The sequence below is a fragment of the Puntigrus tetrazona genome, chromosome 6 (genome assembly GCF_018831695.1).
Source record: "Puntigrus tetrazona isolate hp1 chromosome 6, ASM1883169v1, whole genome shotgun sequence".
NCBI lineage: Eukaryota > Metazoa > Chordata > Actinopteri > Cypriniformes > Cyprinidae > Puntigrus > Puntigrus tetrazona.
In genome coordinates this window covers 5,666,291-5,690,314 of record NC_056704.1, presented here as the reverse complement: position 1 = coordinate 5,690,314, position 24,024 = coordinate 5,666,291, and the positions used below count along the sequence as shown (strand labels likewise).

At 39.3% G+C, this 24,024-nt stretch overlaps 2 protein-coding genes across 2 annotated transcripts; one reads left to right on the top strand and one right to left on the bottom strand.

Moving 5' to 3' along the window:
- Positions 1-1,602: 1,602 nt before the first annotated feature.
- On the bottom strand, positions 1,603-3,019 carry rprmb (reprimo, TP53 dependent G2 arrest mediator candidate b). Its single transcript, XM_043242510.1, has one exon. It carries the CDS (start codon positions 2,544-2,546, stop codon positions 2,229-2,231), a length of 318 nt encoding a protein of 105 aa, XP_043098445.1. The 5' UTR covers positions 2,547-3,019; the 3' UTR covers positions 1,603-2,228.
- Positions 3,020-10,410: 7,391 nt separating this feature from the next.
- On the top strand, positions 10,411-20,864 carry kcnj3b (potassium inwardly rectifying channel subfamily J member 3b). Its single transcript, XM_043240976.1, has 3 exons — positions 10,411-11,752; positions 12,130-12,346; positions 18,779-20,864. Exons 1-3 carry the CDS (start codon positions 11,075-11,077, stop codon positions 19,501-19,503), a joined length of 1,620 nt encoding a protein of 539 aa, XP_043096911.1. The 5' UTR covers positions 10,411-11,074; the 3' UTR covers positions 19,504-20,864.
- The last annotated feature ends 3,160 nt before the right edge of the window (positions 20,865-24,024 follow it).

The following is a 24,024-nucleotide window of genomic DNA, read 5'->3' as shown; positions in this document are numbered from 1 at the left end:
GAAATGAATCCAGCAGATGCTCTTGCAAGTTTTAGTGTGTAAATCCATCAAGGCAGTTAATGGGCCAGCTCAGTGTTTGGCCTTTTCCCCATCACTTAGTGCTTTCCATCTGTCTTTCTTTAACCGCTGATCTGGCGATAACATCAGACCCGACTTCTTTGATGCAGTCGTCTCAGTCATCTCTTGCTTTGCGTCACAAAGCTCCACCATCACAAAACCAAACCAAACAGAGTTGTTTTTTTTTAATCAACAATAGCCTAGAATCTGCCTTGTTTTGGCTTTGTGTTGGATATGGAGTTGGACAAGCTGAATGAAAACAGAGATAATGTGTGTTGCTTAGATACCGGCTAGAATGAGATAAAAATATCTGATGTTGGCCTTGGTCTGACTCCACATGACGAGCTCCATGGAACAGTGGCATTTTAATATTTTTGATAAACTATTCAAGTTTAGCTTAATATTTTAGTCAGGTTTTTGTACACTATTTTCGTTTTCGTAAATGTATAGTTTTTATTCATTAGTTTTGTTATTTTAGTTCAGTTCAGGTTATTCAATTACATTTTTTTTAATTAATCTTGATTTTATTTCAGTTAAAACTTTAATAGTTGTAGTACATTTCAAAAATGTTTTGAATAGTTAGAGTAGCTTGAGTGAACTATAATAACTCATGGAACCAAAAAAATATTTTTTTTATTATTATTTCAAGCTGTCTGTTGTTTTATTTTCCCAAAAGTCTTTTTTTTTTTTTTTATTAGCACTGATCGTTCATTCCTAGCATTCAGAAAATCCAGCTTTTTATTTATACAGTGATGTATGTATTATATAAGGGTTTAATACGTGGACGCAAGGAGTGTTTGGCAGCTGAAGAGCCCCTGGAAACTGAGGTGTGCGTTCTGTAAAAGTTAAACTCAAGTGCTAGCCCGTTTTGTCACTTTTTGCATTCTGGTGTTTATCATTTGCACAGCTGTCCGGTTCACTGGTGTGTGTAGCAGAGTGAAAATATGCCTAAGGTATACAAACCCCGCTCGGCTCATATAACGTTAAAGTAATGGGGTGATCTGTACTGGTTAATAGATGTGTGCTGTGTAAGTAAACTGAACGTCGTCTTGGTTTAGGTGAAGTAAATTGTTTAGTTGTGTTATCTCACTCTTTGGGTGTGTTTTTTCTCTCGCTTGTAGTATGTAAAACTATGTAAAAGCGCAACGAGGGTCTTGTAAGTTGACTGAGTTGCACCTATAGGGGCCAAAAGTCAGAAAACGTACCCAAATGAATGCAAAGAACAATCGAAACTATTATTTTTGCTTATCGTGTTGATGGTGTGATTTGTAATAGAAATATTATTACAAGAATTGGAAGCATTTCTGTAGTTTCCTCAGAACTTTGGATCCAATTGTTCCATACAGGTGCATCGAACCGCTATTGATCCGATTTCGTTCTTTTGTGCAAAACCGTCTCCGCTGAGATTATTATTTGCCGAAGGCCAGGAAACATATCTAAATGAATCCATATTTCCCTTTCCATCCGATAATGACTTACACGCGCCCTCGGTGCATTCTGCTTCTGTGAAAACCATTACACAGTACAATAATGACAATTCAGACCTTACCTACTTGCCTTTTATGTAATCAAAAAGGAATACTATAGCGTCAGGTCACAGTGATGCAAGGAAATCCATTACATTTAGCGGGTTTCAAATTTATCTCACTGTAATAAATCCATGATACAGAACTCATCCATAATTCATCCAGAAACATGCGAATTAGAGTAAGTGCAAACCACATATGCATATTTCCAAACGCGATGCGACAGTAAATTAGTTGAAGAATATACTGTAGCACAACAAAGACATCTGTCACTGAATATTGCACAAAATAGACTTAAATGTCCAACTTTAAGAAGTGCTTGAGTTAACACGCAGTATAAAATGCATTTCGTATGCATTGCTCAAAATGTCTACCCGCATAAATCTCAGCAGTCTGAAAACAAGTTTGTTCCACGAGCATTAATCACATGAACATTAATCGCTCGCGGAGAGCAAAACAGTCCATGCCGCGATGTTTCCTCTCATATATTTAATATTCATTGAAGTCACCGGATCTCAAGGTACACCTCCGTTTATCTCATAAACTTCACTTTTTCCCCCAGTGGAAAAGTTTCTGTCTCTTCGTCTCTGTCTCTGCAGGGCAATGCGGATAAGTTTCACACATCACCGTCGCAACTTTTACGCACTAATACGATCCCACGACGACCGCTTCGACGTCCTTTGACGGTCTTCTGTCCGTGACCAGAAAGTTGATCATGCCCTCGGACTTAATGAGCAAGTTACAGCCTAAAAAGAAGATGCCGAAGACCACGGTGAGCGCCAGCACGCACATGACGGCGATCTGCACCGTGCGCATGATGAACACGCTGCGCTCGTCCAGAGCCGTGGACGCGAACCCGCTGTCCGTCACCACCGAGGACAAGTTACAGCACGAAAGAAAGCTGTCGCCGCTTCTGTTGGAAAACAAAGCGCCGTCCGTGTCGTTAAAAACGGTTGAATTCATTTCGAACTATTCTCCGGGGTCCTCTGGAAGAGCGAGCGCGCGCGAGACAGCGGCTGAAGTTTTCTTCAGTACTCTGAAGTCACCGGAGCAGAGAAGGGCCGACATGCAGTGAAGAGGATGGTTCTTCTCTGACCTGTGGTTTAGATAATTAGGGGCTCTGGTGTGTGGAGGACAGGGGTCTGACTCCCCTGCGACTACAGCTCAGTGTTAGAGGTGATCACGCTGCGCCCCCTTTGACACAAACTGAAAACTATAGACGTGTTGAAACACAAAGTTACATTTTACAAATGAGAAGGAAGTCAGATGACATTGGCTTCCATCTAACTAACTGTAAGGGAACCTATTTCTTAGAAACCAGGATAACCAATTCTCACTATTAACTATTTTTTTCTATTAACATACTGGTAAAAGTCACAGTTAATGGAAAGAATTGAACCTTAAAATAAAGTCTGATCGAAATAGTACTCATTCCAACGGAGTGTTAATTTAGTTAATTACCATACTTAAGTGTGTGTGTGTGTGTGTGTGTGTGTGTGTGTATATATATATATATATATATATATATATATATATATATATATATATATATATATATATATATATATGTGTGTGTGTGTGTGTGTGTGTGTGTGTGTGTAGTTAATTACACTTTTTAGTTAATTACCATACTTGTGTGTGTGTGTGTGTGTGTGTGTGTGTATATATATGTGTGTGTGTATGTATGTGTGTGTGTGTGTGTGTGTGTGTGTGTGTGTGTATGTATGTGTGTGTGTGTGTGTGTGTGTGTGTGTGTGTGTGTGTGTGTGTGTGTGTGTGTGGTTAATTACACTTAAATATGGTAATTACATTAACACTCCGTTGGAATGAGTACTATTATTTTAAGGTTCTATTTTAAGGAGACTTTATTTTAAGGTTCAATTCTTTATTTTAAGGTTCAATTCAATTCTGTATATTATATATATATATATATATATATATATATATATATATATATATATATATATATATATATATATATATATATATATATATGTTTCTTCCCTCTTAAGATTCTTTTTAGAATGTTACTCACATCTGCCTCAACTTTTGACCAAAATCCACAGTGGATCCCACTCAGTAGTGATTGATACTGACATTTAAGTAGAAGTGTCTCATTTAAGCTTAAAGCTTACTGTAACTTTTTCATTTACGCATATATACGATTATATTTCATTATGTAATTTATCAAATTTGATCAACTTTAATTTTCCAAAAAGATTTTAAGTTATAGTAATATAATGCTGATGAGAGGGATGTAATGCCACAACTTAAACAATAGTTTTCAAATCATCTTTTTTCCTCACAAAATCAATATAATTCAATATTTCTACTTGCTGAATGTAAGCTTTTCCATATTCCAGGCTTGCCTGCTGCGCTGTGAACATCACATGCATGTGTGTTGTGTGTCGTGGAAATGATAAAAATAAGTCTAGGAAATGTCTGATGGTTGATTTTTTAAATCGTAACTAAGCTGTTTTATGGATGGAAACTGCAATATTATTACTGAAATGTAGTAATAAGTTACACTACAATTTACAGCAAAAAATAGCGGTAACTGTAAATGCATATTATAAGAAAATGCAAGTGTTTTTTGACCTTACATGTATGTCAACCTGTTGTTGAGGACTCCAAAAACCAAAAATATAAACCTCTCAGGGGCACTTTAACTATAACATAACAGTCTGTACAGCTACATAATCTGACTCTAAGAAGTAAAAAAACAACTGTTCAAATGTTACTAGGAAGAATTGGATAGTTTTGTAATAACGTCTCATAAATTGTTGTAATAGTAAGCCTAGTAAAGCTGCAGATACTATCAATAAGTGACCCATAACAAGGCTAACCTTGGCTAATGTTCTAGTAAGGATCATTAATAGAGTATTTGTTTTGGTATTTAATAGCAATTTTCAAAATAGAAAAATGTTTAATGCAACTAGGGAATTATTATTATTTCTATTTATAAAATGTGAAAAAGGAGGTCTTTAAACGATAAGATTTTAATAGCTTAATGGAAAGGCTAGCAAAACATATTTTTTGTTAACCGGTTAATAATAAGCAGTGAATAGTTGCTAGCAAAACTAATAGTAACCGGAATCAGTGGAACGGATAATCATCTGCATCTAATCAAAACTAAGGAAAGAGAGAAACACGTATTCTAGCCAGTAATGAATTACTTACTAATAATTCATGTAAGTAACAGTGACATAAGATAAAAGGTTTAAGGAATAAATGCTGCAATGTCTTGCGGAACATTGGATCACTAATTGCGCGTTAATCTTATTGCGTTAGATGCATTAGTCCGGTTTTGTTTGGCTTTGAAGCATTATTTCCTTTATTTCTGAATGTGTTTTTGCTCAGGATAAGTCAAGGCTAATTGGCTGAATCCTGAAGGGAGTGTAGCTGGTGAGGAGAGGAGGTGGGCTGCAGTCAGGCGTGCAGCAGAGGGCAGAGTTGCTCCTAAAATGTGTCCAAACCAATGCTGTTTTCTTTGCTGTCATGTGGATGCAGAAAAGACAGTTTTAATTACAGCCATGTTGATTATACAAGATCACGTTTGCACATTTTAATCAGACGATCAACCTAAACAATCCGACGTGGTCAAACACCGAGTCACCGCGCCGTGACTCGCAGCTGGATTTAACTTGAAGACGGAAATCCATAATTAATGAAACCATATAAACCCTCAGGAATGAGCCATGCCCTTGTAAACATATGGATGGAGAACGGCGGGATTACCATGGAGATATATGGGAGCAATATTTCCATTAGAAGCCACCGAGAGGGTTGTGCAACGTGGCACTTAAAGCTAATCTTTTTAATATGCTTCTGTTTACACAGTCTCAGGTAAAAAAATCTGTGCGGCCAATAAATCATCCGCGTGCTCCTTTAACCACGGGTTATAGTATTCATATTGCTTTGAAATCGCCGCATCTCAGTCGTGTTTTATTTTACGCTCTTTCAGGGTTAAACGTGTCTTGAATAAGCACTGAGCGCCATCAAAGCTCTCAGATATCAGGCATATAATAAGTCCTAAAAGCCCCTTTTGTGAAGCATTCGGTAGTGGGAGGAAGAATCGATCATGGAGGGTGCTTAGATCCTCTCAAACCTGGCCTTTTAATCAACAGCCCGGTAAACAGGATCTGCGCAATGTAAACACATCCCACAATGCGCCTCCTAGAGCGAGTCCGTCAACGAGGGTCTTTCGAGCAGCACTGAGGGTCCTCGCACGTGAAGCCTGTTTTACATGTCCTCTCTGTCCCGTATCACCCTCTCTATGTGTATATGAATCATCAGACCTATCCAGCGGAGAAAGAGAGAGAGGGATGTGCTCTCAGGACATAGTGCTATTCCTGTCTGGGTGTTTCTGTGCACATTGAAATGCGCTCTCTTCAAATGCTTTCACTGAGCGCTTGCTTTTCTCCCTCAGTGGTGGAGGCAAAGAGGGAAATAGAGATAGAGAGAGGGAGAGAGAGAGGGAGGAGGAAGAAGTGTGGGTGGTTATGGGTAGAACAGGCTACAGATGGAAGAGTACAGAAATTTGTCATATGGAGAGATTCAGGAGAGATAGAAACAAGGCAAAGAAGGCATCCGAGATGATTGCGGAGGGAAAAACGGGCTAAATTTTAATACGCTTTTATAGAAAGTGAACCTCGTGATGATGTTGATCAGGTAGAAGTTCAAATCTGTTCAAATGACCAAAGATGAGTGACTCTTCTGGCAATGCCGTTTATATTTGTGCGCTAATGTGATGTAGTTTCCTCCTAATATGAATAAAACTGCCTCCATTTTCTTAAAAGCTTTGCATATTTTAACCTCTTAAGGCCAGAGATAAAAAATATTTTTTGTAAATGTTTTTTTTTTTTTTTTTTTTACATTGTTTAGAGCGTTAAAATAATGTAAAAAACTAAATGTATATATAGACTAAATCTGATTTGCATATTCATGTAATGAGACAGGAAGTGTAGTAATGGGAGTGATCAATGAAATCAATGTCCCGTTTCCTGTCATATTTAGAAACCCCATAACGTTTTCCCGAGATGTTGATTTATGATGCACAATTTAAAAAAATTGACAGATTTGAAGGATGTTTACAAAATATGATCGCATTTCCATAAGAGTGTCACTAAATTAATTTCAGACATTTTCGAAGACCAGAAAAATGGAGTGGAAACATCCAATCATTTAGTATCTATGAAAAGCCCTGAATGTGCTCATATGAGGACGCGGGCTCTTTTAAGAGGTCATAAATAAAAGGTTTGTCAGAGAGATGGACCATTTCGTGTCCCCCCCCAAAAAAGAACATTTTAATAAACTAAAGAACTTCTTTCCACCACTCTACATACATATTAGTAGCCTTACAAATATAACAAGCAGCAAATCAAGAATTTATTGAGAGAAAAAAGTCATAGTTAATAGTGAACAGTAGTGTTCCCTATTCCAAAGTGTTACCTGAATTTTTATTTTTAAGAATGTGTGTTTTGCGTTTTAACTACACCATTACTAGGCAGGTCATAAATTGTTTTTGTCAAACATGGTGTATCTTTAGTTATGTAACCATATGCATTTTGCTTACCAAGCAGCTGAGAGCAGTTCTGATCTAAAAGCGAAATCGTGTGACATGCTCGAGATTCATCGGCTGGTTGATATTTATCTGTTGGTACAGTCTTCACGTTGCTTCTCTTCCTAAGCTCTGGGGACAAGAATGTTTAATGTCAGGGCTTTTAAAGGCATCACTCTGACGAACTCTGCCATCTAGTGATTATCACATGAGAGGAATAGCAGTTACTGATTGGACCTCCTCAACCTGTCATTAGCTTCCCACTGCGCCGATGAATCTATTTAGTAAACAAATAGGCAGACTTTCTTGTCGAGAGTCAGAGAGGGCGTTTTTAGTTACAGCGCCGGTGGTGGTAAAAGTCCTCTCGTATTATTCCAATCGTTATGTGTCATTCTCACCAGTGACATCATTAGAAGCTGTCTGGACACGTTTCGTCACATTTCATTATGCTCTGTCGGTCGTCCTCCAGCGCTATAATTGTTTCTTTAGGTCGTTAAGGCTTTCTGGAGAAGACGGCGCGAGCGTCTTGAGGAAAACCTCAGCTGGCACGAAGCAGTTGCGCTACGCTAACAATCACGATGCGCTTTTGCAGCATTCAGACAAGCGCGTGTTGTGTCTGATGCTTGGTCTAGTAAGCATGCCGTTGGTGTTTGCATGTGTACATGGGATTGTCCTTGGCGCAGACACCCTTAAGCCTGTTCTACACTAACCCGATACTTCACAACAAACAGAGCATCCTAATGGCGCACTTGGATTTGAACGCTTCCAAAAACAACTAGCAGGTTCAGCAAAAGGGCTTAAAATAGCCACATCCTGTGTTTGTATTTGCTTCCAAAAGAGCTCAAACACTGTGCATGTGTGAATGTGCAACCTACTGTATGATATGAATAGAGAGAAGAGGGGAAGAGAATGGGAGAGATGCACGCTCATTATCTACATTTATAACATCCACGGAATCTTTCCATTGCACCAAAGGTTCTTGCAGAGAAAAAAGGATTCTTTAGGCCTGTGGTAAACATAACTGCACTCACTCACAGACAAAACGTTTTTTTTTTTTTTTTTATCTAGTCAATTATTATGAACATACGTTTTCTAAAATGAACATAAAGGCTTCAGAATTTTCAACTCTTAATAATAAAGGTTCTTTATTGGCTTTGAGGGTTCCCTAGAATGTTCTATTATGCTAAATGTTCTTCATAGTGGGAAAAAAAGGTTATGTAGATTTTTTAGATATTGTTTATACTAAGACAAAATTGGTTCTTCTAAATACTCTTCAAACGGTTCTTTGGAGAAGCCAAAATGGTTCTTTTACACTCTTAAATATTAAGGGTTCCTTGACATTTTGCATATCGCATAGTAGAAAAAGATTTTTTTTAAATATTCTAAGAAAAACTGGTCATACTAAATACTTTTCACTAAAATGTTCTTTGGAGAACCTAAAATGGTTCTTCTACACTGTTAATATAAAGGTTCTTTGATGGTTCCCTGACATTTTCTATTATGCAAAAGCTTCTTAAGGTTAGATTTTTTTTTAGATATTCTTCGCACCAAGAGAAAAAAAGGTTCTCCCAAAATGATCTTCATTGGTTTTGATGGTTCCCTGGCATTTTCCATTATCACAAAGGTTCTTCACAGTGGAAAAAGGTTCTCTAAATTTTTGAATATCCTTTTTACTAAGAAGAAATGGTTCTGCTAAATAATGCAATAGGTTTTGTGAAAAACCCAAAATGGTTCTTCCGTGGCATTGCTATGACAACCCTCTTTTGGAACTTTTAGTTAAAAGTGTATCGCATCACTGTGAAAACCCCATCCCCATTTTTAATAGTGTAGCTGATGAGGTTCTGTCACAGTCTTCCACTGAGGATAGTGCTGACACTTCCAGAGCAGCAGAGTCAGTCCATTATATGCCGAGAGTCATTTGCAAGTCTCCAAAATAACATACTAATTGTGTCCTTATCTTCCAGTTTGGAAAAGGACACACAGATGTCAAATACGGTTTCAGACAGAAGTGCAATGAGTGTTTTTCTTTAAGATAGTGTCAGAACATGACATGTATAGCCGGGTCATAAATAAGCCCTGGTCATAACGGTCTGCTTCAGAAGCTTTATCAAATGAAGAATGTGTTTTGTTAAAGAAAGCTTGTTCTCTCTGCGCTATCTGACACTGATGTGACAGTATATTCATCACCTGCATCTTCTTCATCCGTCATTTTGACACATAAAGGGCCAAATATATTAAAGGCTGGACATGAATTATTTTCTGATAAATTGTACATCGGTGTGAAATGTTAGATGACCTTCAGGGTGGGACTGTTTACAGAAATTATTGTCTGAAATATCACGGCAAGATCAAAGTACTTCAAACTGTTACTATTAGAAAATAGATTTAAAAACACAAGAGTTTAACCATAAAGTTAAATAATCTGTGAACTATAACATATGTTACTATTTCACAATAAACGTAACAACTTTAATTGCTCTGGGGACTCATTCAGTGCGCACGTGTATGTTTACGTTTTCAAATTCATGTCAAATGCCAAATTAATACAGTTAATCTAGCATTCTCTTGTATCTAGAAAGATCTGATTGCAGTTGTAATTCCTGCCTGCAATTTCTTCTAAAAATAAAGGTTCTTTATTGGCATCAGTGGCTCCATAAAGAACCTAACATCCATAGAACCTTTCCATTCCATAAAAGAATCTTTATAGGTTCCTATATATATTTAGTAAAAAAAAAGGGCTATTTGGGAACTGAGCACCTGTTCCAGTTACCTATTATTATAATACAAATAAATTATGCATAATTGCATGCAAGTAACCCTAACCATATATAGTATAAGTGCATGTAGTTATTAATATTACTCAGTAGTTAAATGCATAATTGCACTGTAACTGTTCCCCTTTTGGAAACCTTCTGTTTTAAATTGTATAGGTTCGTCTCGCGTCTTCTAGATGCAAAAAAAGTCATTGTACAAAAGTGCTCAAGCAGCTGCTGTTGCTATGGGTTTTTTTTTCTTTTTCTCACAATAATGCAATTTGTAACGACCGATTCGAAATCGAAACTAGTGCTAACTAGCATCTGAACATGCAATTGACATTTAACTTTATATTTTGAGTTCCAGTGGGGGACGTTAGTTAATAACCAGCCCCAGACCCCCTCCAGTGTGCATCCTGCGCGTCGCCTGAAAACCAACAGATCTCGCAGAGATTACGTTATATATGCAGCCCTATTCAGAGAGGCATATTACAAGCGCAGCAAAAAAGATGTATCCAACACAAGAACACGTGTTCATCCCTCCCCCACCTCCCGTCTCCACCACCCTCTCGGAGAAGTTTCTCTTATTTGTCGGGGCTGGAGATGGAGTTGGAGAGCAGGAGGCGCGCAGTGCGCAGGAACCGAGGACAGTGAGAAGACGAGCAGAATCAGATAACAAAGCTCGCCAGCTGCGAGGAACAGCAGAGGCGGTGAGTTAAAACTTGGACAGGATCCTCAGGGCGTCTACCAACTACCATCTCATCAAATTGGCGCGATACACCTGGGGAAACAGGAGGAGTAGATGAAGGTGGAGGAGGAGGAGGGTGCCAACGCACAAGTGCTAGACTGCGCCAAGCCAATCTGAGATTACAAATTACTCGCATCCATTTTTCTCCACATTTCACAGCCTTGGCTGAGTGAGTCTTTTTTAGATATGCGGATTTGGAGAAGACAAAGAGACCCGCATCGCTCCATCCCAAGACCGACGCGCTGCTATTGACAAACTTACCCGCGGTAAGCCCTAAAAATAACTTTTTTTTTTTTTTTGGAATCATCCGCCCCGGAGATGCGGGAGACTGGCGCATCCGAAGTGTGAAGAAAACCGAAAACAGTTTGTCAGGAACGAGCTCGTCAAGCATTCTCGCAGCCTATATCTGGGACAACTTTAACCGCGGAGGATGTCGGCGTTGCGGAAAAAATTTGGGGACGATTACCAAGTGGTGACCACTTCGTCCAGCGGCGGCGGGTTCAACCAGGCGGCCCCCGAGAAGAAAAAGAAACGTCAGCGCTTTGTGGACAAGAACGGCCGCTGTAACGTCCAGCACGGGAACCTGGGAGGAGAGACCAGCCGGTACCTGTCCGACCTGTTCACCACGCTCGTGGATCTCAAATGGCGCTGGAATCTATTCATCTTCATCCTCACCTACACGGTGGCGTGGCTCTTCATGGCATCTATGTGGTGGGTCATTGCCTTTATACGCGGAGACCTGAACCAGGCCCACGATGACAAGTACACGCCGTGCGTGGCCAACGTGTACAACTTTCCCTCCGCTTTTCTGTTCTTCATCGAAACCGAGGCCACTATCGGATACGGTTACCGCTACATTACAGACAAGTGTCCGGAAGGCATCATCCTCTTCCTCTTCCAGTCCATCCTAGGCTCTATAGTGGACGCTTTTCTGATCGGTTGCATGTTTATCAAGATGTCCCAGCCGAAGAAACGCGCGGAGACGCTGATGTTCAGCGAGCACGCGGCTATTTCAATGCGTGACGGCAAACTGACCCTGATGTTCCGAGTGGGGAACCTGAGGAACAGCCATATGGTCTCCGCGCAAATACGCTGCAAACTGCTCAAAGTGAGTATGTGCGACTGGAACCAATTAAAGAGAGGGAAAGGGAACGTATATGTACAGGGCAGAAATGTGCATCAATGAATTTCAACGCAAAGGTGTGAGTTTTAAAAGAAATGCTGAATATTTGAAGGGTTCGAGCTGAGGTTGGTTCTTTAACCTAGTACAAGCATTACCTCGAGACAAATGAGAAAGACCTGTAATTTGATTTGTTCACCTACAGTGGACAAAGTAGGCTATTGATCCACTCTATTCGACTTGGATGCAACAGTCCTTTTTGAATCACTCTAGATGCATTAGAGCCGGTCTTTCTCTCTTGCTCACACTCCATCATCTCCCCGTCTTGCCCTAAGTAATTCTCGATTTCTAACCTTTCTCCGCAGTCCCGCCAGACTCCTGAAGGCGAGTTTTTGCCTCTGGACCAACTTGAGCTGGACGTCGGTTTCAGTACCGGAGCCGACCAGCTTTTCTTAGTGTCACCTCTGACGATCTGCCATGTGATCGACTCCAAGAGCCCGTTCTACGACCTCTCGCTCAGGTCCATGCAAACAGAGCAATTTGAGATCGTGGTTATCTTAGAGGGGATCGTGGAGACCACCGGTGAGTTTTAATAACAAATATGTTCAGGTGTCAAACAAACGACCGAAACCTGTATCCGAAAGCTGAAATTGGATCCACTGAATGTTTACATACAGTACATTTCTATTCATCTTTAATACGTGGAAATGTTGAGAAATAAATGTTCTCATTGAATCATACGCATTATTTACAAACCACTGCACGCAGTCAAGTTTCCAAATCCCTATATTTTGAATGTTTTTCTTACGCGTCAAGGTTATGCTACGGATGTGAGTTTCAGCGTGTGTGTGTGTGTGTGTGTGTGTGTGAGAAAATCGGTCTGCAGAAGCAAGTTTGCTGGTGCAAATCGGCTTTTTATGATATAAAAGAATGAATGGTGGTGTCTACTGCAGCAAAGATGGAAAGAGAGAAAGAGAGAGAGAGAGACGTGTTATGTAAGAGATGATATACAAAGTTAGTCTTTCATTTTGCTCTCTGCCTCATGGTTCCATAGTCTGGCAAGCTTAGAGATTAAGCCACCTGTCAATCAAATCAGAGCTCACCTTTACTTTCTCAGCCTGCAGCATCAAACACATCGACCCATACATATATAACACAGCACAGCCTTGCGCTGTTTACAGTAAGAAACGGCGACAAGCAACGGCGGAAAATCTCTGCAGCGTGCATGTCGTATATGTACATACTCAATTAGATTCAGAATCGCATGCTTCCATGTTTTTGATTTAATTAACATAATCAAGAAAATCATATATGCCGTCCGGTTTTCCTTATTGATGGCACATCTGAATATTCCGCCTACAGAAAGTGAAGGGATTTGTGGGTAAAAAAAGAAAAGAAAAGAAAAAAAAGCAGAATTATGTACAGTTAGTCAGCACTCTGTTCTCCCCATTGTGAATCAGTTTCCATAGCAACTAAATCGGCCCCTTCTTTAGCGGTCTCCATACAGTAAAGTCTCACCAGCTGTTTGAAGTATGGAGACGAAACTTGTGTTTATCAGCTTCATAAATCAAATACTAATTACTACTTATCAAATAATTCATTAGACATTTTTAATTATGTCCTGTAATTATGACTAGGTTTATGACATGTGCATGTGGGAATACAGCACAAATGCATTCTGCATGTGTGTATGCGTGTGAGTGTTTTTGTGTCCTTCGGTCCTAATCTTCAGGATTAAAGTCTTTGTTCGGACACGACTCTGTATATGAAAGCTCATATTTCACATAGTGGGTACCGGGGCTAGTTGTCACAAGGGCTACATCTCAGTAGGATAATTGTTTTTTTTTATGTTGGTTTAATAAATTGATGAGTTTGTTTCTTTTGCATTACATCACTTGCTCACTAATAGACCCACTTTAGTGAATGGGTGCCGTCAGAATGAGAGTCCAAATCTATGAATCCAGTTAGCATCTTGTGATGTGAAAAGCTGCAAGTCCTCTATTCACAATATTGCTTTCTAAAATGAAATCATATCGTCTGAGTCAGAAGACAAATATGCAAAGACTGGCCACTGTTTATAAGTGAAAACATTTCTAATCAAATATGTTGGTCTTTTTTTTTTAATGGAGGAAGCTTTATTATGGATAATGGAACTGTATTTTGGCCCTAAGTAGTGGTATGAAGTTAAAACATTTCAGTAATTGATTTTTTTTTTTACAAACACAGCTTTTAATTTCACAAGGTAATTACTTTTAGATTATTGTGATGGTTTTATCAGCTGTTTGGGCTCTCTTTCTGACGGCACCCATTCACTGCAGAGCATCCACTGGTACATGAGTGATTTGCTAAATCTGTTATGTGAAAGAAACAAAATAAAGTACCTTTTGGATGGCCTGGTGGTTGTTACATGTATTTAGAAAATGTTTTCGGGTGAACTATTCCTTTAAATTGGAATCAGTTTAACATGCATAATTTTACAACTGCATTTATGCAAAAGGACACAACATGAATCCGCTGGCAAAAACAATGGCTTGATAGTTTGAATGGCGTTACCTTTTATATTTTTGACGTTTCATGAATTGTTCTACTTTTTACATTTATCTAAAGAGCTATTAAACAGACAGTGATAGGCTTTTAAATGGCAGCTACAAATTGCGATAACAACCCACACTGTCAGAAAAATATACAAAAATTGTACCTTAAGAGGTACAACAGCTTGTCACTGATGCAGTACCTTTAAAAGGACAACTTTGTAACTCATCTAGCCCTAAAAGCTGCATTTGAGGTAGTAAAATGTGCGATTACATTACTACAATGAATCTTTTAGGGATAAAAGGTACAAAGAAGTGCCTTCGAGCATACTCCCTCAATGACAAGCTGTTATAGACCTAAAGGTACAATTTTTTTACACATTTTTGTACCCCTGCTCTGTTATTAGAGCTTGCTGTCACTAAAGGTATGTTCAGTGAACTGTATCTTTCTTCCTGGACAATCACAGCGGAAACAGCTATTTTGTAGCTGAAAATGTAAGGTGTGTGTCCCTATACAGAAATGGACTCTAGAGTAACAAGTGCGACAACCATTCCAAGCTTCTCTATATGGTTCTCACAATGTGGCAGGAGGAAGATTTAGTCATTAATACATTAATTTTCTTCAAGCAGAGAGGCAGCGACTTCAAGGCCAAGGAGTCTCAGAGGAACGGCCCAGAGCCATCCATTGCCCTCAGAGATAAACATGACAGCTGTGCCAGCATTCACATCTGTCAAATTATTTACAGCTTTTCACATTACACTGCAAAAATGCGTCTCTTAAATTTTGCAAAAATATGCCTGACACTAAGCAAAAACAAAATATGTTAAGAATTCTTTTTTTTTTGAAACATAAATTTAGCCATTAGAAATATTAATGGATTTTGAATATCAACCGATTTTAGTGGAGACTGCATAAAGTTATAGTGTTCATCTTTTAATCATTTGTAGTTAACATCTTCAGAAGATGTAATAACCTTGAAATTAAAAATTTGTTCATATATATATATATATAAGCAAAAGCACTTGCACTTTTTTCGGCGTGTCCCTTGACGTTTAAATAAATAACTTAAGTATTCTTAAAGTCATTTATTTACCCCATTAGATTTTTTAAATTGCTTAAATTTCAAGTATGCTTGTTTCAAGAGTAGCATTTTGTGAAGAATGTGTTCCTAAAGCAATTGTTACAAATCAAGAATGTTCTAGCACTTCCAGAACTGTCACAGCTTCAGAAAAGTCTCATGTCAAAAACAGAAGTAGATCAGTGTTTTTTGTCAGAATGAAATATATTGAAAATACATTATCTTTAACATTATCATTATCAAATAAATCTTTAAGGGTAATTAGATATAAAATAAATAAATAAATGTATGTAAGTATGTATATATGTGATAAAGATATTATTTTTTGTCATGTGGAGGAGAGCTTTTCCCTTTTACCTTTACATACTAAAATGCTGGATGCCTTCTTACTTAGCGTAAACATTGGAGCAGCGTTATGAAAACCCGCACCCACTTTGTGACATCACAAAGTTTAAATATAGTGCTAGATGCGTTGTGTCTTTGTGAAGGTGAAACTAATTTCTTTGTGTTTCCAAAAGAGGACACAACTAGAAATCAGGAGGTTTTATTTATAACACTTCAACATAAATATTAGAGTGTGTTCAGCACATTTACGGAGAACTATTTACTGAACCTGGGAGCCGGTATGCTAGCTGTGCGCAGAGGTTTTGGGGCAGTTCTAACTGTCTGGCGCTTCTGACTCACAACCGTTAAGTAAGGTTACATTTTTTAATTAAAATAATTTACTATTCAAATGTGAGTTTTAAGCAGCTGTTGTCGCTTCTCCGATCACAAATGCAGACATGTTGTTATGTTTATGAGGTGCGATGCAACGCTTAAATAGACAGTACTAAGTCATGACAATCAGGAAGTATTTCTCCACTGCATGCAGCAAATACCTCATTTCTAATGTGTTTTACTGTTTAGGTGTCATAGCACCGGGATGCGGCATCATGTTATGATAAGGGGCGTAACATTTGCGCTAAACACTTGAGGCATTCGGCCAATCAGAGCACACCTTCCCTTTTTAGAGCGATAAGCTATGTACAAATAGACCCGTTTCGGAAGGCGGGCCTTAGAGGAGAAATAATAATGTTAAAACTTAATCCACATAAACACATTGCAGCAAATACACAAAATAATGTTCATTTTAGCAACATCGTTTGACCCCTTTAAAACTATAAAGATGTAGGTAGCACTTTATTTTACGATCCTGTTCCTCATGTACGTACTATGTACTTATTATAAGTATTACAATAACTAAATAATAACTACGTACTAACTCTGAACCTACCCTTAAACCTAATCCTACCAGTACTTTCTTGGGTAAGTACATTGCAAGTACACATAATGTAAAATAGTGTACCCAAAACGTATATAAAAAAAAATAAAACTAATACAAATTACAAAAACACATAACAAATTAATCAACGTTAACTGAAATGAAAATCAATAATAAAAAATAAAAACTAATTCAAGTAAGTATTACACGCTATAACGGTGTCTCAAAAACAGATTCAGTCGTCTTAGAATATACGGAGTAGCACTCAATATTAAACATTTATGCTTAGAAAAAAAATGGATCGGTGTTATTCATTGACATTTTATTTTTAGTCCTCGGCCTGTGGTTTGAGAATTCCAGTTTTATTTCTTGTGCTTTCAGCAGTGCGAGTAAACAGGGCAGCTCGGCGCAACCGTCCCAAGAGGCCTCAGCAAATCAAAAGGGAGGCACTGCTTCATCCCCTCAGGACCACACACTGTGTGTCAGCGAGATACAGGAGAGAATTGGGCCCAGCTGCATGGTCAATTACCGTTCAGAGCAGCCCCGATAGTAGAGTTTACTGTTATCTCACACCACAGAGAGAGAGACAACAAGAGAGAAAGGGAGAGCGTGAGATAGGGACCGAGAGAGAGTCGTGATGATGGTTAGTGCTATAGGTGTGTTTGGAAGAGACACTAAAATGGACAGGGGGGAATGTGGAGCGAGTAGAGGAAAATGACAGAGAGGGAGCGAGTGAAAGAGAGAAAGACAGAGATGACAGAAACAGGTCAGGCAGAGCACCTCTGTGGCAATGGAACCGAACACTTGATGACGGTCACCATAGAAACAGATTATCCCTCTTGGAAATATAAATTGTTCTCATAACTGTCAGATGTTGGAGTGTAGCGGTACCGTTTTTTTTTTTCCTGGTGGAAGCTAATGTGCGCGAACGTTCCTCCCAAATGCAGAAATGAAATTTGTCATAATGGAAGAATATGGAATGATTATGTAAGCCGAAATCGCGGCGAACCAGACCGGATTTCAACTCCGGCGGAGACCTTACCTTCCCCTCTCCCAGCAAACAGCAGAAAGCCTGTTAAATATTTCATAAGATGAATAATATTATGTTATACTGCTAAGCCCAGGATTTGTCAGCTCGGAAAGCAGGGATTTTTTTTTTTTTTTTACCGTAGTAAGGGAGGATAACCGTGCCTGTGTTTGTGTGTGTGAGAGTGTGTAGGTGTGCGATGGTCGTAGGCGGCGACGTGAGAAAAAAAGAACGATCTTGAGTTTCAAAAATGTATAATGTATGTTTTGTCTTGCTGGGTTTTTATATTTAGGTCTGAGGTTTATTATAATGTGCACTCGGCAGCCGTCTCTTTTCAGACCGCGTCTGCTTCCTTCTGTCAGGAGAGCGGCACAGCGGCCCCAACGCTTTCTAAGCACCTTCATCCAGCTGCTCAAATCCCTGTATAGAACAAAGTCCTCAACAGTATCTCTCCTGCAAACATCTCAAATCTCGGCTCCTCTGGCCCCTACCGCACTGAGGCACAGAGGTAGACAAAGAATCACACTCCTGCATGGATACATGGAGATGAGGATCCTGGTTTTTAAGGGACATTCTTTGCAAATGCAAGAAAAATGCACCCTTCTTGTGTCATCAAGGGTTCTCTTGCTTTTCAGTCGGCAATTGTCTTATCTTAAATTCCTTGCTATTGAGTGATGTAGAACGGCATGTTGCAAATCCGTTCGCTTGTTAGGGGGTTCATAAAATGAGCTCTTTATAGTGAAGGCTTTGCACGCTTTAATTAAGGAGGGATGTTCGCTGGTGTGGGTGATACACAGATCTAATGAATTTCCCACAGATAAAGCTCTTGTTTTCATGCAACCAAATGGACCGTGAACAGACGTTCCCGTGGGTGTTGCTCAACAGTAAATGCGCCCGTGTGTGTGTGTGTGTGTGTGTGTGTGTGTGTACACACACGCTGTCAGTAATGCATCTATTAGTTTTAGTCACCGAACCATTGTTGCACAGTACACTCTTCTGAAACAGATTTGTTGTTGAACAGAACTTGATGTAGAATCTTATTAATGAGCTGCACCGTCGCCTTCACTCGCACTTTGTTTCATTCATTAAATTCATTTGTTTCTTGTATTATCCTAGGTATGACATGCCAGGCTCGTACTTCGTACACGGAGGATGAGGTTTTGTGGGGTCACCGATTCTTCCCGGTAATTTCTCTGGAAGAGGGCTTCTTCAAGGTCGACTATTCGCAGTTTCATGGCACTTTTGAGGTTCCCACACCTCCGCACAGCGTTAAAGAACAAGAGGAGAGTTTGCTCCTGTCCTCGCCTCTGACGGCGCCCTCTCTGTGTCACAGTGCAGGTGGGGTGACGGAGGGCAGCGGCACTCTCGAAGGTCTGGAACTTCAGAGCGATGCAGAAACTGGCTCCATTAATATAGCAACCCCCATGCCAACCACCAAACTGCCTGCCAAACTTCAGAAGCTTACAGGACGGGAGGCCCCCATCCGGGACGGAATGCCCCGCAAGCTTCTGCGCATGAGTTCAGAGATCACCTACAACCTGGGGGACTTGCCCGTCAAACTGCAGCGAATCAGCTCGGCCCCGGGTGTGGCAGAAGAGCGGCTTCAGCCAATCAGTGCTATGCTGAGCTCCAATGAGGACAGACTGGCTCCCAAGCTGGGCTTGGTGGGCGGGGCTGAACCCATCAGCCAATCGGTGACAGATCTGCCACCGAAACTGCAAAGGTTGGCTGGAGGGGTCGGGGTGGGTGGAGTCGGAATCGGAGGACGAATGGATGGTCACCTGCCTCCCAAACTGAGAAAAATGAATTCAGAGAGGTTCACGGGCTTGAGTTTAAAATGAACAGACTTCTATATATATACACACACACGGTTTGCCCATTTACCTCCTCTGAAATTGAAATTAAGTAAAAGGGACAATCTATACTTATAGCAATTTATATATGGATAAAATATTAGATTAATGCTAATCCTCTGCACAATCTGGCATGTTTTTACCACAAACAGCATGAAAGGAGAATTCATTTTCAACATCTAATTGCAGATAATATAACAATACTCAGAACTATTTAACAAGTATTCAGTATATCTCTTTTATATTAGCCTAATAGCCAAACTTGTTTTGAGGGCTTGCCTATATTATGTATATCTTACGATAGAATATCAATTTAATTATCAGAATGCAATGTCAGTGTTCACTGATAATCCATGGTAACTAGTGTTTCTAAAGAAGCCAAACCTGAGTTAGCAATTAGTTTTTTTTCATCAGTGAGAGATTAGTTACTGTGGTTTTTAGACTTCAAGAAATGGGCGCTGTGCATTTATGGAAATGTAACAAATTTTTGGATGAACCGACTCAGGTTTTGTTCTTGTTTTCTAATCTATTGCATGATCTATGATTTCATAATCAAGCCAGATTATCTCACGTCAAAGAATAAGCCTTAAATATAAAGAGCCAAATGTAAAATACCAAGCATCGTAGACAACTACTCTGGAAAGCTTTTAAAAAGTTTGACTTTTTACAGCTTTATTGAGCTATTTGTGGCAGAATACGTTTTTTCTCACAGCATTTCACATTTGGCTCTGACTTTATATATGATGTTTTGTCAATGATTGTTTCCTGCTGTTCTCCGTTTAGAAGTTTAAACTTAGTTGAAATGTTCAAATCTTTTCCTGACCTGAATGACTTGAGTATTGCAATGGATGAAGTGGGGGTGTACACCCGTCTAAGACAGAAAAGAGCACAATGGATGTGTATATCTGTTTTAATATTCTTTATAGATAAGACCTTGTCAACATTGTTATGGCTTTGTTTAACTCTTGTGTTTGAAAAACGAAGCAATAAGATTTGCAATTGCAGTGGAACTTCTGACTGGAAAAATCTTGTACCTTATGTTATGTTAGCGTTCGATTGTTTTACAGTTTTCTAATTGTGTTTCTCTCAATACATTCTATTCTACTTCTGACGAATATTAGAATGGCAGTTGGAGTGGTTTATAATACTGTAATAAATGTGTTGTGACGTGTTACAAGTCTATTATAAAAGGAACGTGCTGAAGGACAAACCTCCACCTGATCCATCATCACAAAATAAGTCAGAAATGAATCGAAGCTATGGGTGGACTTGCCCATGTTTGACGCATATAAGCTCATTGGTATTGGCAGAGGTCTTCCCCACAAATAAAGCAGTTTGATCTGGTTTGACCCAGCTGTGTGGATGACTGGCAGCTTGCTGCCCAAATGCTGCTCTTTGGAGGTGTTAGATTGCTTCAAATGCCCAGAGAATTCTATTCTATTTGAATGAAAGAACATCAATTTTCTGCGCAGAGAAAGCTAAATTTAGAAAAGAAAAGGTTTGCCCGCTTTTTGATCACCGTTGTGGTTTGTAATAACAAAAAAACTTTACCACATGCACACTGAATTTTAGAAAGCCGACTTCTCATTCACATTTAATGGAACAGGCAAGTGCCGCAAAAAATAAACACAGACGTCTGCCTAGTAAAAGGTCACGTGAGCTTTCATTTATTTATCATGATTTATTATTTATTACACTTAAGTTGAATAATAAAGGTTTTTTCTGTAACAAATGGGCAGGTTTGTCCTTTCCGTGTACCCCGGTGGCCATGCAAAACGTAGTAAAGCATTTCACAAGTCGTAACCGCAAAAGTCAGCTTGCATCTAATACAGGCATTTATTAGCTTCGCCTTTCGGAACAAAATGAAATGTGAAGTGTGAAAGAGACAATGCGTGAGAGTTACGTTAGATATACAAGCCGCGGGGGCTCCACGCGGTTCACCGTTAAATGAATCCCTCGATACGACTTCCCTAAGAAACATTAACACATTACCTCTCCACAGGGGACCAATATCCTGAACTTCTATCAGCAGGAAGCTAATTATAAAAATGCGTGCGTCTGTGTGTGTTTGAAAGGGAGCTGGCGAAATTCGGAGAGAATATTATCTTGTCATTAAATGTCAGATTCAGATGAAAAGAAGGGGTTTGTGAAGGTCAACCTGCTCTGCTTAAAGAGCATTATTGCTGTGACCTGCTCATCTCTTCAGAGAGCTCTCAGAACCTTTCGTCCCTTTTAATTTATTTTCCCCTGCAGCCCTGATGTCAAACGTTCCTTATTTCATTTCATCAGTTCCATACTTAGTGATCTAATCCCATCCTATATGAGATTAGCTAAGTTAATGTACTTTCAAATAACCATTAATGAGTTCCTAAATTGTTTCTGCTCTCCGATGGTGAAAATTAAATCACTCTCATTTAAAACGAACCGCTTTGATGATGGAGTAGATGGAGAAAGGCTCTTACTCATTAATTATAGATAAACAAAGCCAAATCCTTTGTTAACAACCTCCCGGATCAAATCTTTGCTGTTTTGAAGGTGGTTAGAATCTCAAGCCGTCTGGGTCAGCTGTTCGTGTTTGTTGGTTTGCATATCGTCCCAGTTCAATAGCAACTTAATTTACACAGGGCAAAAAGGGTCCTGTCCAGAGCCATGTTCCTTGAGGTCGGCACAGGATGGCATTTGCCACAGATAAATAATAGCTTAAGGGCTGGATGGACATGAGGGCAGCATCAAATTGTAGGAACAGAACGCTCTATTCGTGTGGAGGTTCCCTGCAGGGACTGTCTGTTCTGAGGTGCGTTTCAGAGGAAGTGTGCCATTTACCAGCTTGTTGTATCCGAGTGATGCACTTCGGACAGTTCGCTGCAGATCATCCATCCCATTTAACACTTCATTGTTCTACAGAAGTACAGAAAAGGGATGATTAGATATACAGACATGCCTTTTTAAAGACAATATTCAATAAAAAAGACTGATACAGGATCACACAGCTCACAGATCTAGCGCTGCCAGGGTTTGGAGTCACTGAAGATGATTATTTTTTGACCTTGAGCAAAAATGAAATTATCCGTGTGACAGATAAAGTATCAGTATCAGAGAAAGTTTTAAGCAACTTTTTGAAAGCAGTGTCGCTACAGGAATGCAAAAACCTGAACTGACTTTGATAAAAATACAGAAGAAAATATAAATTAAAGATTGTTCGTGAAGGCTTTTTTGTGCACAAAAAAGTATTCTTGTAGCTTTATAAAATGGTTGAAGCATTGATGCCAAGTGGAATATTTTTCAGATGTCCTTATACCTGCTGTCTATGCAGGGTCTGAAAAGTATCAAAAATATCTTAATTTGTCTTCTGAAGGTGAACTTGCAGGTTTGGAATGAGATGAGGATGAATAATTAATGACAGAATTTTGGGGGTGGAAATCTACCGAAACTTTCCATTCCCTAAATGGCTCTTTATGGTGGAAAATACTATTTGGATAGTAATAGATAGATAGTAATAGTAATAGTGAAACTATAAAAACAATGATACTACAATAGTGTCAAAATTCAGACATCTATTACGCCATAAAAATGAAGATTATTTCAGTTAAGATGGGACTACTATGAGTCAAATAACTTAGGGTAAGGCAACCGATGAACATCTCTAAATTGCATTTATTCTGACATCAAATTATTTAAATATCATGGAATAAATCTTCTGCAGAGTGCTAACCTTGGGAGTCAACCCACGATTTATGTCAGAATGAAAAAAATCAATTCTTTTTGCAATCGGATCCGAGCTGTAAATAGATCAATAGCTCCTCTAAAAACAGAAAATAATAATGTTGACATTATTCATAGTGTACTAGACCCAATTTGCAGCGATCCATAACGCACACATATTTTAAACAATTAATATCAATAGTTTTGAAAAGAAGATATTTACAATAATGCCCTTAACAACTTTAATTGTATTTTTTTGTCCTTGCTTAAAAGTCGGCGGGTACCAAAACTGGTTACCGAAATGATTCAAAATATCTTGGAAGGTGACAGGTGTGCTATTCTTTTTAATGCAGCCTATTAGAAAGGTTACAGTTCTCGGATTTCTAAAAGAGGCCTGATCAAAGCATTAGCGACTCACAAGACGCGAGCCCACACGTGGGCTATAACAACAGAAACGAAGAGGCTGATGAACAGCTAAAAAAGCTATTGGTTATTGGACTGAAAGAACCGTGTGGGTGTAAAGGACGATCCATTTTCTGAGGCATTGTGAAATGTGTCCGCTCCACCAGTTTACCTCGGTGCCCGCGGGTCAAGAGGCCTTGGCGCTAACAGATACGTGCGATGCACCATTGTGCGCTGGACCACTTTGATACTTACACACGATTGCGCTTGTGGAAGCTGTTCATGTGGAATCATGGGGGCGTTAAACCTTGTCACGGCCTAACGGCGGCCCTGGCGTATCTGGAGCCATAATGATAAGATCTCATCTCTTTGACAGTTTATGCAACTGCCATTTTATTCTGCCAG